Source organism: Neomonachus schauinslandi, chromosome 12 (genome assembly GCF_002201575.2).
Source record: "Neomonachus schauinslandi chromosome 12, ASM220157v2, whole genome shotgun sequence".
NCBI lineage: Eukaryota > Metazoa > Chordata > Mammalia > Carnivora > Phocidae > Neomonachus > Neomonachus schauinslandi.
In genome coordinates, this window is record NC_058414.1 from 103,892,221 (window position 1) to 103,910,272 (window position 18,052).

At 38.6% G+C, this 18,052-nt stretch overlaps 1 protein-coding gene across 1 annotated transcript in view; it reads right to left on the reverse strand.

Annotated features, from left to right (window-relative positions):
• The window catches only part of LMBR1 (limb development membrane protein 1), a 105,358-nt gene that overhangs the window by 40,429 nt on the left and 46,877 nt on the right, over window positions 1-18,052 (reverse strand). The window contains exons 2-5 of the mRNA XM_044919903.1: window positions 15,758-15,884; window positions 15,244-15,312; window positions 14,474-14,538; window positions 11,152-11,224 (exon numbers count right to left, since the gene is read on the reverse strand). Of these exons, the coding sequence (XP_044775838.1) occupies window positions 11,152-11,224; window positions 14,474-14,538; window positions 15,244-15,312; window positions 15,758-15,884 (334 nt within the window). The remainder of the gene's footprint in view (window positions 1-11,151; window positions 11,225-14,473; window positions 14,539-15,243; window positions 15,313-15,757; window positions 15,885-18,052) is intronic.

Here is an 18,052-nt window from a genome sequence, read left to right on the forward strand (position 1 = left end):
GGAATCAACGATTATCTCCATATAAGAAGGAGACTTACAGTAAGATGGCATGGTATTATAAGGTTTTCAAGTGTCTTTGAATCAAAGCTTAGACTACTTAACAGTCTTAGAGATACCTTTTGCTTTTTACCCCATTTCTTCATAAATTATATGGTGTGTATCTATAGTTAATGCTCATTTAACTTCTCTACCTGATTAATTACAAATACAATTCCAAACTATACTTCATTCCCTGTATTTATAAAGAAGCATTATTCCAGTAACTAGCTCAGTGCTAGAGAAAAATAATCTGATGAGTATTCAGAATTTTGAAATGGAATAGGTATCAGAAGAAACAGTATTCCTGCTGCCAATTTTAAGTTACGTGAGAAGACAGAAATGCCCACTTTGTGGGTGTGATATCTACAAAGCTCAATACAAATATCTAGACCAATCACTATATTTTTCAAAGGAAAAATAACTAAAGTAGTATTTCTGAAATGCTGTGTTTTTATTTTCAGGTGACACAATGCTAGGCACACAACAGTTAATAAATACTGACTGACTTGCATACAAAAATTAAGAATACATTCTCATTATCTTCAAACAAAGCATGCTCTGATTCACCTGGAATAACACAATTTTCAAAGACATTACCATCCTTTACTATATACGTATCATTACCTTAGTGAGAAGAGCAAGCTTGTTTAGGCAGAATCTTCCAGTGCAAATGACCAAAAGGAATGATGGCTATTGTAAGGAATCAAGACACACTGCAAACACACATTGGAATGTGACAGGAATTTAAGTTGCACTAAAAAAAAATCATCAAAATATCCTGAACAATTGTATTATCCTTACTTTATTTCAAAATGAATCTAACATGTTCCATGTCAGCATTAGTCTAGTCAATAAGTCAAATCGGTAGACAAAACCTGTCTGGACTAGTCATGAAAAATAAAAAGGGATTCTCCAAGAAAACCACAAAGCAGCTCATTTAAGGTCAATTTAACGGTATTATTCTGTTTTTCTTCCAGCCTCGACACAGGATTTCACTACCTCAAAGGAAATTAGAAGAGTATCTATTTGCATTCCCCTAGGTGATTGGCAGTTCAACACCAATTAGTTCAAAATTACACTGTTACTAGCGTGCAATAAAAACAACACCTTTCATCTTCCTTACACAGGTAAGAATACCTTCAGAGCCAATAACTTTGATCAAGTAAGTATTTTTGATCCTGCCCCACCCGTCTCTTTGGATTCAGGAAAACTAATAGCTGAAGGCAACTCTTCCCAGCTTTATTCTTAAGCTGAAAAACTAGTGTGGTATTGAAAATATTTTGCGTCCAAGATAACAAAATTTCCCAAAGCCCAGCATTTCTTCAATAACTAAGCCTTAATGCGTAAGAAAGCTTTAACTGACATTCATATGTTAAAGGGCAGATACTATTTAAAATATGTAATGCATTTTTTAAAATAAATATAAATCTCTAAATTGGTATGTAAACAACTCATATAATGTGAAGCAACAAATCTCCCTAAACAATTTAGTGTCCTAAACTAAGTCTCATAATGAATACTATTTAGAAGTAGACACCTCTAGTATAAACGGATTAGTTTTTCATTTTTTTAAATTTAGCATATAACCAAAAAAAGTTGATTAGAAAATCTGTTGCCTAAGTAACTCTTTAAAATTTTGATTGTACTTAATACATTAAATTGACCAATGTGATCTCTATCAACAGATTGTGAGGTCCCTCAAGTACTTTTTAATTATTTCTAATCACTCAGACAGATAATTTTGTTGTCTAAAGCCCAAGACTCCTAAAAGTTCATAGAGTGAACAGTCTCCATCCTCTAAGCAAACACCAATTACTGTTCAGCACAGAGCCACTGCCAATGAGGCAGGCCCCGGAAAGTTTTTGAAAACTGAAGCCTGGACATTCAAATCTTTAAAGCATCTATCTCAGCATCAACAAACTCTGTTATTATCTATAAAAGAGATGGACAATTCATACACTCAAACACTCTATTTCTATTTCATTTGCAATGCTAGTATTTGTTAAAATATTAGTTTCTATTTACTCGTGACATATTCACAAAAATATGGCTAAGTACAGAATCAAGTAATGTAAGACATTTGATATCCAACACAATTTGAAGATTCAAATATACTTTCATTATAAACAACCACAGCAAGACAGAAAATATTAAACAATCAGCTTTAAGAACATTATAAAAAGCTATGTACCAGGGCACCTGGGTGGCTCAGTCAGTTAAGCCAGTTAAGCCTCTGGCTTTGGCTCAGGTTGGGATCTGGGGGTCCTGGAATTAAGCCCTGCATCAGGCTCTGCAGGGAGTTGGCTTGTCCCTCTGCCCCTCACTCCACTCGTGCTCTCTTTCTCTCTCTCAAATAAATAGATAAAATCTTTTTTTTAAAAATCAAACAATCAAAGTAACTGGCTTTTTTTTAAACCTTAGATATAAGTTATTGGTAGATCTTAAACTAGATAAGATATTAAGATAGTGAATACTATCATCCAAATAGGTTGTGGTTGAACAAGTAGCTCATGTATATTAAATTTTTTCTTCTGCTAACAAATTTAGATCATTTATATACAGCAATCTTTCTCTAAATTTCAGAGACTATATGATACTTGACTCTTATGTTATTCTACAGTTTGTTACTCCAAACTATTCCTCATCTACTGATAATATATCTTATCTTACATCTCTTCAGTCACCTCATTTCATCTTGCAACAAATCATTTGTTTGGGCCACAATTTATAGTCAAGAAAGTGGTTATTTGGCCCAAGAAGCTGAATAAATTGTTAACAAGGCATCTCTCATTGTTTCAGACATCTGGACCCAAATGTTGGTAATCATGTTAGAAAGAAACCATTTAATTAGTTTCACCAGTAGAGTTAATATTCTTTCCTGTTAGCTCAGGAAGTCAAGATATTACTAGACACTTTCTTCTATCACAGTACTGCCAAAAGGCGGGGGTCATTGAGTATCAACAATTTTTGCTATGTATGTTGTTGATGAGAGCTGGTATTTGATCACCTTCAGCCAGTCCAAGCCCACCACTGCTCAAAGTGGCCCAGGGTCTGATACATTTGAGATATTCTCAACTTCAGTGCTATAACCAACAGTAAATCGTATTCCTAGAATAACCATTGCTAGACTACAGAAGAACAGCTAAAGAAAGTCAAGAGGAAGGCATGTAGAGAACACAAGATGTGATATGAGCTCCCTTACGTTATGGCTGTTACCTTAGTTCAGACAAGGAATGACCAAATCAGCAAACTGTACTGACAGTAATGATAAACAACGCCTCTGACAGGACGTAACTACTCTAAACCAAGCATAAACACCACCACAAACCTTGACATCATCACAAAACTGCCTGGCAAACTCAATGTAGTGATAAATAAGCAAGATTCTAAGACTGATGGTGACCAATTGCTTCTGACAGGTAACTAGGTTCCATGAGAAGATCGAAAGAGTTAATTTTTATCAATCTTCTGTTTTTCAAAATACAAAGGTACTGCAACTTGACACTCCACAAAAATGAAACAAGTACATTTTCTGTGCTCTTAAGAATAAAGAATACAAGCTTCAATGAAAAAGGCTTTTTAAAAAAAGATCAAAATCAAGCAGGAAAGTAATTGCTACCAAAAGTAATATACTAACTTTTTATCATGAAGATGAAACTAGTACCTAACAAAATTGAATTGAATCATTAAGTTCAAAGTCTACAATATTTTTAAATAAATTACATTAAAAGAACTGTCAAGGTTTTGAACTTAAACAATAAAAAATAATTCCTATTCGTTATGGTACTTCTAAAGTTACCCAGTACACCCATAGGCTATATACACACGAAAGCTAATTATTTCAATTAATGCTGTTGCATTACTTAAACATTTAAACATGCTAATGATATATGCATCCTCTTAATCCTGGGTAGGAATTACAAAAGATTTTCTACCACAATTAATGTAGTGGGACTTTCTGTTGGGCTACTCTTCTGGGGTCTTGGAGTAGATAGAAATGGATCTTGATTGCTCGTATTTCATGGCTTCACACTAGGGGAAATCACCTTATCATTGCTTCTTTACTAACACCCCAGGGCATAAGGTCCTCCAGCCCCACAATCTTGGCTTGTCTTCAGAGGTCTCTACTGTGGGCCTTCCTAAATACTGTCTCCATGTAATTCTTTTATCCTATCACCAAATTTTATTTCTTCTGCCTTCTTCACTTCCTTTTGGATAAAATGACAACTCTCCATCATGCATGTTTTTCATCTCTTCATTTACTCATGCAACAAATATTTACCACCAACCCACTATGTGACTGGGGATATCATGGGATCAGGAGTACAGAAAGGAATAAAACGAACAAAAATCCCGGCCCCTGTGCAGTTCCTGTTCTACTATGAAGAAATTGGCAATATATTTAAAAAGTGGAGAAAGTGGAAAGTGTTTCAGGAAAACATAAGGCAGGAAAGAGGGAAAGAAGTGCCAGGGCAGAGGTGGAGCTTGGCAATATTACTCATACCCACAAGGCTCCAGTGTGGGAAAGCCCACTGAGAAGGGGATCTTTAGGTAAAGCCCTGAAAGACAGGAGGCAAAAGGGAAGGCAAAAGGGAAACACAATGCCCTGGGACAGGAGGCGATGGGCCAGGGAAGAACAGCAAGGAGACTGCAGGAAAGGAAGTCAGAGAGTAGATGGGGGGCAGAAAGGGAAGCACTGCAAAAACTGGTTTTTATTCAGATTGAAAAAGGAGGCCACTGGAGAATGCTCAACAAGTAAGTGAGAAGATCTGACTTACATCTCAAGCACTTTGTCTGACTAGGCCAAAGATAGATGCATGGAGGCTAATTAGGAAACAATCTAATCAAGAGGTGACTGTCGCTCAAACCAAGGTGGTGACACGCAAGCAGATACTTTGAAGCTAGAGCCAACAGCTTTGCTAAAAGGAATCCATATGAGAATTAAGAGAAAGACTCCAAGGAATTGGCCTGAGCACCTAAAAGAATGGATCTGCCACCTATAGAGACAGGTCGGCTATAACAGAAGCAGAAATGGGAAATGAGATCTTTAGCTGATTTTGGACAAGATATGTTTGAGATGCCTATCAGGCATCCAAGTGGAAACGTCAGTAGACGGATGGAGAGGTCAGAAGGGAGGTCAGCAGCATACAGATGGTATTTAAAGCCATGAGACCAGATAAGATAACCAAAGGAGTGCAGGTAAACAAACAAGAGAAGAGTTTAAGGACTGAGGCATGAAGCGTTCCAGTGTGAAAAAGCTATGGACACAGAGAAAAAACAGCAGTTTTTTGAGAAGCAGTAGCTCCTTAAGTAAAAGAACAAGGAGAGTGTAGTGAACTGAAAACCAAGTGGAATGAGGAGTGTGGCTGAGGACTCCGAAGTCACTAGCCAACTTGACAACAGCATGTCAAGTACAGCAGTGGAGGCAAGGTGGCTCCAAAACCAAATATGGAGCACAGAAATGAAACCGGTGAGTATACAACCCCACGAGTTCTGCTATAAAGACAAGCAAAGCAATGAGATGGTGAGATAGAAGGGATAGGAAGTCAACACAGATTGATTTCATTTCCTTCTTTCTTTTCTTTCTTTCTTTTCCTTCCTTCCATTTGTTCATTATGTTGAGAAAAATTATAGCATTTCTGAAGGAAATGATCCAGCTGGAGAAAGACTGGTTATGTCAGAGAGACAGTAGAATGGCCATAGGTGTGTCCCTGAATCAGGGAAAAGGGACTGAATCCAGTGCCTGAGGGGAGGGCTGAGCTTCACCAGAAGCACGGACAGTCTGGTCATAGCATCAGCAGAAAAGGCAGCACGTGGGGGGGGGGGGGGGGAGTTGCAGGTAGATGAGTCAATACGAAGGAAAAAGCCTGTCAATATTTCGGCATGCTTGCTTCTATTTTCTCAAGAAAAGAGGAAGCAAGGTCATTGGCTGAAAGTGATGGTGAAGAAGTCCTGAGGAAAGAGAAGGCATAAAATGACTCCAGGAGAACGTAAAGTACGTTTAATACACTGGTCATATATTTAAGGAAAGGCCAGGCAGGCAGTTGAACAGGCGTGCGTACCGAGAACGTGAAGAGCTGGCTATGACCAAGGCTAGAGTTTGGCCAAGCAGAGAGAGGGAAAGGGAACTGAGAAAGCAGGGCACTGAATCAAACGATGGCCCAGGAATTGAAACTGTGTGAGGCAGCAAGGGTCTGAAGGAGGTGAAGGAGAAAAGGCAGTAAAAAGTTATTAAGATGGACAGATGGCATGAAGAACCATAGGGCATGGCACACTTCAGGCAGCAAGCTGGAGAGCAGGGTGACCGATGGTGAGACCGCACAAGAACTTGTCACCGCTAGTGACAGGCCTGCGCTGTGGCCCCAGGCGGCCAGCGGCTGAGGAAGACCATCAAGAGAGGTGTATGGATGGCGGAGCAGGCTGGAAAGGTCATCCACACAGACACTGAAATCCCCAGTTGCGACAGGCATAGTGGCAGAAAGACTGATCAAAAAAAAAAAAAAAGAAACAAAGAAAGAATGATCATGAACCTTAAGGATGGAAGAGGAACTGTCTGGAAGGAGAGGAATGAAGGGAAAAGAGAGAAGTAATCAGGCCACGATCTAATGAGATGAGATTCAAAGTGTGTGAAAGCAGCAGAAGAGAACGAGAAGATGCCTGTCCAAACTCCTGCAGGAGTAAAGGAAGGGATGTGGGAAAGAACACAGCTACCACCTGCGAGGGACTGAGAAGCAGTATGTGCTGAAGAGCCAAGTTTCTTCTAGCAAGAGGGAGAAGACTGAGGATCTAGGTGGCTCTGCTGCTGTAACCCAGCAGCTCTTAGATCTACATGGTTCCACATGGTATAAACAGAGTTTCAGGAGCTCAGGGACAGCGGGAAATCAGGTCAGAAATGCAACGTAGAGAGATGTGAGGGACAATCTGAGATGCAAGGGTCCTGGATATTCTGGGCTCCTTATGCTGACTACAGAAAGGGGGAGGGAAGAATGCAAGCACTACTCCCCCTGGCCTCAAGGCAGACAGCAAAGTAAAGCTGTGTGCTGGGGACGAGAAGGGCAGGAGCCTCATGAGGACAGTGCTGAGTCCTGGGACATCTCACTCCTGGCATGTAATGTGGACACTAGGGAGGGCTGTCTGCACCAGATGGCTAGAAATCTGGGGCTCCCCCCTGCTCCAGGAATACATATAACTCCCACCATCTATTTCTTTTGTTTTCAAGTATTCCAGTCCTGGATAAAATCTTATAGATCCTTACCCCTTGTTTTTCTCTTCTTTAGCCAACTCATCTATGATCTTGAGACTCAGAATTTAAATTCATCTGCTCAAGGTCTGCTGCTTAGAAGATGAGCAGTAAACAGAAAAGGGAGGACAAAAAGCCGAGCAGACCACTAACAGGATGGCTTCTTCGGAACACTGATTTACATTATAATAGTGTACAGGTTAGCTTTATTTTATTAACATATATTTTATAACATATTAAATTTATTTTAATAACATATTAACATGTTTTATATTTTATAACATATTAACTATAGCTTTATAACTTTATAGCTTTATTTTATAACATATTAATATTCTGAAGTAATACTAATATTAATAAGAACAAAACTAGCACCAACAAGTTATAAACACGAACAATGGAGAAGTCACAGGCAAGTATTCTATCAAAAAGCTATACTGATATTTTAATTTTTTTTTTTTTATTTTATTTTATTTTTTTTTTTTAAGATTTTATTTATTTGCGAGAGAGAGAATGAGAGACAGAGAGCATGAGAGGGAGGAGGGTCAGAGGGAGAAGCAGACTCCCCGCCGAGCAGGGAGCCCGATGCGGGACTCGATCCCGGGACTCCAGGATCATGACCTGAGCCGAAGGCAGTCGCTTAACCAACTGAGCCACCCAGGCGCCCCTATACTGATATTTTAAAAACTATGCATGGAAATTCAACTCCAATAATATAATAACTACCACAACAAGTTATATATCTTCCAGGAAAAAAAAGTGTTATGTTTTTTTCAATGACTGTGAAGCTGAGCTCAGAGCAAACCACGCTGATGTCCCAAAGATTCCTGTGATGTGCATCACACATCCCCACGCAGACCAAGAAAGCACACTCAATGGCCACTAGCAAAACACCACCATGAATTCTGGAGTAAATCACTGCTGTAAAAATTGTTTAATCTTCTATTATTATTATTCCTATATTCTTTTTAAGAATATAGGATGCTATTTCTTTTCAAGAATATAGGAATATAGGATGCCTGGGTGGCTCAGTCAGTTAAGCGTCTGCCTTTGGCTCAGGTCACGACCCCAGGGTCCTGGGATCAAGTCCCATGTCAGGCTCCCTGCTCAGCGGGGAGTCTCCTTCTCCCTCTCCCTTTGCCCCTCCCCCTCCCCCTGCTTGTGCACGAGTGCTCTCTCTCTAATAAATAACAAAATCTTTAAGAAAAAATAGCCCAGAATAAAAAATATTTTAAATTCATTTTTTTTTATTTTATTATGTTATGCTAATCACCATACATTACATCATTAATTTTTGATGTAGTGTTCCATGATTCATTGTTTGTGTATAACACCCAGTGCTCCATTCGTATGTGCCCTCTTTAATACCCATCACCAGGCTAACCCATCCCCCAACCCCCCCACCCAGAACCCTCAGTTTGTTTCTCAGAGTCCACAGTCTCTCATGGTTTGTCTCCCCCTCCGATTTACCCCCTTCATTTTTCCCTTCCTATCTTTTTTTTTAACATATAATGTATTATTTAAATTCACTTTTTAAAAATAATTTAAAATGCAAAATAACCGTTACAACAAAATACACTTGGCATAATACTGTATTAAATAAAACCCATGGGGATGACTTCCACTACTTACATTCTATGATCTATACTTTTTTTTTTTTTAAGTAGGCTCCATGCCCAGTGTGGAGCCCAACATGGGGCTTGAACTCATGACCCTGAGATCAAGACCTGAACTGAGATCAAGAGTGGGATGCTTTACTATAGAACCATTTGTGTTACAAGCCTGTTACAGTTTTCCACCTGAAACAGTCCACAGTGCTAACAAGCAGCAAATAACAAAACTATAGCAACTACCCCAACATATCATTAAAGAGCATCAATAGAAAGACTTTAACAACCTACCAACAGAGCACTTAGAAGTGGTGCATGGCTTACCAAAATGGTAGAAAATAAAATTATACTTAGCATTAGCTATCATAACATGCTTAATCCTCTCCAAATTATATTTCTGTGCTAGTCAGGGTATTTTGTTTATTTGGGTTTGGCTTCATTTTGTAATATATCTAGCCTTCTGGCAACTACTTCTTTTTCAATTTCTTTAGATATAATGATTCACTTTTGAATTTGAGGAGCCAAAAGATCTAGAAAGATTCCGGAGGGACTTTTTCTTAAAGCAAAAAGTGGGAAAAGGCTGTATTTTTGGTTTAGTTTTGTTTTACCTCAAATTGTTTAATTCATGGGGCACTATACAAATATATATATATATTTTTTTTTTTTTTTTTATTAAGTAGACTCCACATCCCACGTGGAGCCTGATGTGGGGCCCGAACCCACAACCCTAAGATCAAGACCTGAGCTGAGATCAAAAGTTGAACGTTTAGCCAACTGAGCCACCCAGGCCCCCATGGGGCGCCGTCTTTTACCCTTCCTAGCCCTCAGCCTCCTGACCTGTAAGAAAGACCATGTATTTCAGGCTGAAACGTAGGTGCACGCTGCAGGCAGCATGGCAGTTCAGGCATATTTATCACACGGCAGCACGATTACCTAAGTAACACAAATTTATTATAAATTTACTACTTTAATGAAATTTTATAAAGCTGACAGTATTGAGTGTAAAGTTGTAATTCTGAAATAAAATAGACTTAAATATTAAAATAGCTTTAATAATGTTAGAAGAATAAAAGATACATGTAGTTCCAGTCTAAAAGTTATTGGTACCAAAGGATACAATATTATTGCCAAGAATTCTCTAAAATAGATAAAATCTGAAATTCTTTGATTTAAGAATAAAGGTCTAAATGTTAGCAACACTTTTGAGTTGATGATTTAAATTCATTATTTGTGGGGCGCCTGGGTGGCTCAGTCGGTTAAGCGTCTGCCTTCGGCTCAGGTCATGATCCCGGGGTCCTGGGACTGAGCCCCGCATCGGGCTCCCTGCTCAGCAGGGAGTCTGCTTCTCCCTCTCTATCTGCCTCTCCCCCTGCCTATGCTCTCTCTCTCACTCTCTCTCTCAAATAAATAAAAATAAAATCTTTAAATTCACTATTTGTAGCTTAAGAAAGTAGGTATATTTCTTCCTATTTCATACTTAAAATACCCTTCTATTTTATATCTACTCTTTAATTATGATCCTGAAATACAGTTAGCTATTAATAATCTGATCTTGGGGTTGGTTTTCATCATTAAAGAAAAAAAACAGCTTTGCAGGAGAAGAGAGTGCAGAGTGCAAAGCATTTAAGTAAAATAGAAAATTTACCCAAACTATATCATTTCTGTTAAACTATGTCATTACTCTTTTTTTCACTGGTTCTTCATTTGAAGCCAAAAGGATGAGTAAATAAAAATTAAACTTTAAGATCTTTGACATGCTTACTTGGTTATCACAGCTGATTATGAACAGCATTCCTAAATAACAACAGAGCTCCTAAGCATAACCGAGACTGTCAAATTTAGCACCTAGTAGCAAAAACACATACTACTTTTGACCTTAAAGATTTCAACAGGAAAGAAATGAAGTAGGGATATTAAAGTCACTAAGAAAACATACAAATTTGCAAAACCTCAGTAACTGAGTCATCATGCTTAAAATACATAGCAGTAGAGGTGTGCCTTAGTGGCCAGTGTCTCAGAAATGAACTGGCCTTGCTAGACTATAGCTAACCACAGCTAGGGAAAGATGGGAACTTGACCGCAGTGCCACTAGTCTTCAGCAAAACTATCCTCACCTTGGACGTTCACATGTTACTCTTAGGTCTTGACCTAGTGCATCAGCACAATGTGCTAAGAGGCTTGCATTTTTCCCCTCTCAATTAGCTGTCTTTTTTTGAATTAGATAATTTTTTATTGAGCTCTAACTATGGAATACATACGTACCATTTAGTCGTCTCTGGAGTGCTTCCTCCTCTAGGGTAATAATATAAATTTGTTCATCCAGGTCTTCAAGAATCTAAATTCAAAGATCAAACCTTTGACTAATGCAACATCAGAAAACTAGTGCTTATGAGAACACTTAGGTTATTTGGCCTATGACTTAGATAACCATTTAAAATCATTAGGAATTTAAAAATACTCAAACTAGTCTATTTATAAGTTAAGGAAAAATATTTTAGCATATAACTAAACACATCAAAGTTGACTATTAGAAAACCTACATATATTTAAATTTAAAGGATTAAAGAACACTGCAGTTCTCTCAATGACAAGTAAATGTATGAATTCTCAACATCCAAAAGGCTAAATACAATTATACCTCTTACACCCAAACCAATATTTTAGAGCAAGAAGGAATAGATCACTCCGTCCAACATTGGTTTCTCATTTATATTTACCTAGATAATACTTAACACAAGAGACCTATAAACTCAGTAACTACCATACAATACTTTCCACTTACATCATCTGTATATAATAAAAATTTTCTGCAAATTATGAATACTGGTATTATCAAAATCATTCTGTAGACAGAACCCTAGAGAAATATTATGCTTGTATATACCCCACTCACTACCATACCATACAACACTAGTAAAAAACAAGAACCACTAATCAATCACCAATTATATAGGATATGACCTGCACTATCTTCACAACTGATAAAGCCTAAAATATATTTAATTCTAGCTTTGTTAACATAGCTATCCTTCTTGAAATGATCCTAAGTATCTTCCTAGCTCTGGGGAAAATCTAAAAGAAGCCCAGAGCTGATATATTTAATATCATTCAAACTACTTATTCCCAACAAAACAATAAATTGTGAGAAGTTGATGTACAAAGCAAAAGGGTAGAAACCCTATATATGTATATCCTTTCAGCTCCCTGATGAGGTATATTCATAAAAAGGAGTCTCAAAGCATGTAACTCCTATCAGGTATCAAATCTACCTAATTTCTATAAAATTTATTTAGAGCAATCCAATAATTCCCAGTATTTCAACAAATATTGATAATCCCTTATTATCAACAGGCTTAGCACTCACAGCAAAATAAAATAGTAAAATAAGAATAAATACTAACACACAAATAAGTAAGTACAAAAGCTGACCGACCTAGGAGAAAAGGGTGGGGTGACCCACTTCAGCAGGCCACCAGTGAGGGCCTTCCCCAGGAGACGACCCCTGAGTCCTAAATGGGAAAGACTGGGCAGATAGACAGCAGCAGTGCAGGCAGTGGACTGGGGCTAAGTCAACCCAAGACAGGCTCTGAGCCTAAGGCAGGCAGGGGCCATATCTCTGTGGGTCATGATATCAAGTTTCTTTCCCATCAATATTCTCACCATTTCTACCATTTGGATCACAATCCAGTTTTTACTTTTCTTAAGGTCTAGCCCATATAAAAAGATGTCCTCTTACAATGCAAACTATCCGTTAGTACGGATAGTACGAAGTACACTCAGCAATAAAGTGGTTCGAGTATTCTGGAGCTTATGGCAGAACAAAACAGCGGTCCAGAGCCCAGGGTCTGTAACCAGTCTCTGGGTTCAAATCCCACCCCATCATGACTGATCTGTGATCTCGTACAAGCGACTTAATCTCCCTGAACTACAGATAATTCCAGCCATAAAATAAGACCACCACCTAACTTATGGGTTCGTTAACAGGATTAAATGAAATGTGCGTAAAATATAGTGCTTATCACAAACATAGAGCCTACACTGAATTGAATATCATTAATATTGGATGTTAGGAACAAGAAAAGAAGTGAAGATAATTAAAGTTTCAAGAATAATGTTAATAAAAGACAAGTTTAGGAGAAAAATCAGTTTGGGAAGGGTACTAGGTAAGTAGTTTGGTTTTCTATAAGCTGAGCTTTCAGCTCCGTGGAGTATTCGGGTACAGCATTTACAATGTGGTGTGGTTTGTTTTCGGTGTCTTTTGCTCCCTAGAGCTACACATTTAGAAGTGTCGTGAAAGTGGCAGAGGTGGTAAGGAGAAAAGAGCAGAGCAACTTTAGACCAAGGACAGAACTTGGAACATTTGCCTATCTAAGGGGGCTAGGAAATAAAAACGGAAAAAGAGACCAAAAAACAAAAAGTAAGCTCCGTCAGAGAATCAGGAAGAAATTAAGAATGCAGTGTCATGAAACCTCTTCAAGAGGGAAGTGAATTTCAAGATTTGATAGCATGTTTTGAGTGTGTATACATTTATGTAGCAAGTTAAATAATCCAATTTTATTTTTTAAAAACATAGGAAAAAATTATTTGTCACTTATTTTTTTTAAATCTTTCAAAATTAAGCAAGCATTACTAAAAGAATATCTAACTACAATATTTCCTCAAATTTTTCCTGATTAATCACCCCAATAGGAAAGACAAACATATAACCAAAATAATTTAATAGGTACTAACAAAGGGGAATATGAAAAGTGCAGAGAAAGAAGCTTGATTATTTCAACTTAAAGAAAAGGTGAGGCAAGGTTCAAGAACAGGCAGTGAGTGCAGCAACATCAGAGCCAGGCCCTGAGGAGGCGGTCAGGCGGCTGGAGCAGGCAGGGGGCACTGATGGGAGAAAGCCCCGGACACGCCTGGGACACGCCTGCTAAGCGAAAGCACACAGCCCATTGTGAGCACAGCCCATCAGCTGATGAATGTGCAGTCAGAGCAGAGGGGGCAGGAGCACAGGCTGGAGGTCAGTGGTCTAGGGAAGAGGCTATGAGCCATTCAGACCTGAGTTTGTAGGCAATGAGCACCCATGAAAATAATGTAAATGGCAAGTTCCTTAAATGCAACTAAGAATTACTTTCATGTGAGTGAATATTTGACAAAATAGCTAGAGGCCAAAGAAACCAGGGACAAATCATGAATATATGGCAACTCTGAGATTAAAGTGAAAAGTATAATCAAAATGTAACATGCAGACAACTTCTCAGAGACAAAACTGCTCTATAAATCAAGGAATATATGTGGTAAATTTTGAAACATAACAGAGTTACTACTGATATAACAGACACCTAAAATACCTGTAAGTATTTGTAAATTTTGTCTTAAAATTTGCTAGAAGAATTTCTACCTGAGTGTCTATAGTTACTATTTTAAAAGCAAAAACAAATTTGTTTCCAAAGATGAAAAAGATTAAAATAAAAGCAACAATAACAACGAGGTCACAAGCCCACAGAAATACACTAATGTTTCCGATTGCTAATTCACAACCTAAAAGATGTTCAAATGTAAACACATTTAACAAACAAGATGACACACTTACTGTTGGCTTCACCAGCAACTGACCCATCACTGTGAACATGCGGGAAAGGCCAACAGGGGTACACACTGCAGGAGAGGTCACAGAGAGGAGGCTGATAAATGGCTAGTGCAAAATACAGAACAGACTCCAAGACTATCGTTGTAAGAAAATTCTTGCCTCAAATTTAGATTCTCTCAGTGTTTTATCAGAGGAGTCTTCATCAATAAGCTAGAGGGGATGACAGGTGAAGGACGAAAGATACCTAAAGACTGAAGAAGGTTTAGTACATGCAAGACTCTAGCAGTTGAATAACAGTATCTTCACTTAAAAATTTAAAAAAAAAACAACTAAAGAGCAGATTAAAATTTCAAGTGCTGATGGAGTTGAGAACCAAACAACTATTATCTTAACTCCTTTTAACTACATTTATCTGCTTATAGTATCCCTGAGATGCTATAATGCCTCAAGTAAAACTGAATACATTTTAAATAAAGACCACAAATTCAGCACACAGGATTCGATGTTACCACTCAAGAGGAGAATCTAATGCTTCAGCGAGTGTGTGCCTGTGTGTGTGTCTCTCCACGAGAGAGGCTTTCCTTAAAGAACAGCACATGAGTTTTATTCCATGGCTTCAGTTTATCAAAATTTATCTTAACATAAAAAAAGTTAAGGGCCAACTTTAAAAACATCTCCAAGCTGTTAAGTAATTTCATCAGGAAACCTTACGACAATTTTCCAGAACAAAGAACTCCATTTTCCTATCAACATTAAGCCAGAAAAATACTTACGGAGAAGTAACAAACATCCCATCAGAGATATACAGGAATATAAATAGGGTAGGTAGAACTCCCAGAGATCTGTAAAGAAACACAAACATATTTTAGTAAATCCAAAATATTGTACATTAAGATATAGGTTGACTATAAATTAATGTTTGATAAACATCATAATTGTCTATTTGAGTCTACTAAACCATATAATTTCTAAATTGTACAATAAAAAGATCTAAAATAGAAAAGGAAATAACCCTTTTGCAAAACCTGTTTGGAGGGAGAAAAAAAGTCTCCATGGAATTTTAAGAACAGAAACCAACTAAGAAACAAACAAAAATCTTAAAAGCTGCTTGCTCTTTCTGAATACAGCAAACACAGGAACACTCATTTATTTTCTTAAACATGTCTAAAGACTTGTTAACTCTGTAAATTAACAAGGGCTGACGACACAAAGAATTACTAAAACGTTCATGAAAGCGAATGTGTGATTATACGCCCAGTTCAGCGTCCTGGAGAGAAGCTGACTTACCATACAAAGACTCCATGCTCGCTGCGTCCTTGTCAATGAGTGCTGAGGCTACCCACACTATCCCAAGGATAAGGAGTGCAAGGAGGACAAGCATGACCAGGGTTTCTAAAATTCGGGCTCGGATTCCCTGAAAAAGATAATGGAGATCTAACTGTATTTTATTTCATCTCATGATTAATTAGGTTTCTATCTACATGAAAGCACAAAAATTCTTTGGAAAGGGAGGAAATTTATATTTATTAGGAAGACAAAAAACTAGCTTTACAGTGTCATGTTTAGACTGCCTTTGTTTTACCAAATTATGTAGAATACCATCAAGCTTTAAAGAACCAAAAAAATTCGTCATGAAAACATTTTTCAAAACAGTGTTTTAAGGGGTGCCTGGGTGGCTCAGCCAGTTATGTGACTGCCTTCAGCTCAGGTCATGATCCCAGGGTCCTGGGATCAAGCTCCATGTGGGGCTCCCTGCTCAGTGGGGAGGCTGCTTCTCCCTCTCCCTCCCGCGTGTACTCTCTCTTGCTATCTCTGTCACTGTCTCTCTCTCAAATAAATAAAATCTTAAAAAAAAAAACAAAAAACGGGTTTTAAAACGCAGGTTGATGAGTTTTTGTCTGTGGTTCTAAGTAAGGGCCTCGAGGACGACTACAGTCCGGGGCCAAGTAGCTATGGGAGCGACGGACCCGGCGAGCACACACAGCCCCCAGTCCCAAGGCGCTAGCCCCCAGCACCGCTCCCGCAGCCTCCAGCGCAGCTGCCAGCGCCCCCACCCCCTTCCCCCACTCCCCCTCCTCCCACCCCCCAGCTGCCAGTGCCCCCTCCCCCACTCCTGCCAGTGGCCACCTCCGGCTCCGGTAACCCTCAGCACAGCCACCGTGTCCCCCCTGCTCCCGCCAGCAGCCCAGGGACTCCCTGAGCAAAGCCCGCAGCAGAAACCAAGGCCAGTGTGCACGGCTATCGATTATGTACTACACTTCTTTCTTCACATTAGATAAAACCGTCATTACTTCATGTGCCTGGAATATAATAAACCATCTTTCTGCACAATTTTGTTTTAAATATAAAACAAATTCTGACCTCAGGGCCGAACCAGAGGCCAGGCTTCTAAACTTGAAACCTATTGGACAAGGCAAACAAACAAACGAATGAAAACAACCTTCTTATATTCCTGAAAAGTCACCAAATGATTGAATCCATACCTAAATTCAAAGATTCACATTGTTGTTTTATACTATAATGCACTAATGTACATGAAATACAACAAACAATATTAGAAGTAAATCCATGTCTCTCGAGAAAAGAGTTGGAGGGGCCTGCTCTTACAGTCCAGTCTTACCACACAGGACTGCCCTAGGCCGGTTAAAAGATGTCCTCAAATGTGGAGTCAGCACACCTTAAGTGTTTCCAGCAAGGGAGGCCGGTGGACCAGAGTAAATGACGCTTGTATTTTATTTAACACATCAAATCTAACAGTAGTTATGACTCAAGTGAGATGAAATACAAACAGTCCCCAAACATACTACTAAAAAACACACTCCAGCTTTCCTGAAGAACTCTCCAAACCCGCACTTCACAACTTTCAAACCACTTAGGATACCAAAACATGACCGCCACCCCCTTTTTTTTTTAAGTAGGCTCCACGCCCCGTGTGGGGCTTGAACTCACAACCCTGAGATGAAGAGTCACAGGCTCTACCAAGTGAGCCAGCCAGGTGCCCCAGACAGCCACCTTTTAATGGTAATTTCTTTTTTCCTTCCTTCTCTTTCTGAGCAATAGTCTTTTTTTGTAAGCAAGAATCTTCTTATTACACATCAAATATTACATGGAAAGCTTGTAACAGATAAAAAGAACAGGTGGTCTGATGAGAATGTGTAACACCCTTTCAGCTTGACTCTTCCTATCTCTGACTGGAGCCTAAATCCTGCCTGCCTCCAACCAGAACTTCGGAATATTAAGGGCCCCCAAAACACTTAACACATGTGTCTTAAGTGTTATGACATATGAGCTAAACACTGCAACCGTGTTCTGATATAAAACAGTAGTGATCCTTGGAACCATCTGAGACCCACTGTCCCAAAAAAGTGTTTTAATAATATAATTATTAAACAACTGTAACAATGTAATAATAAGTATATAATCATTACGATGATATTAAATGCTGGGGAATGAATCTACCATAAGATTTACACACTTCCTCTGATATTTTGGTAAGAAGTATCTGTTGGCAATTAAATGTATTTTTCTTCAAATCTGTTATTCTGCTTCAGGAGCTAATGCTCCACGGGTCTCTCTCATTCC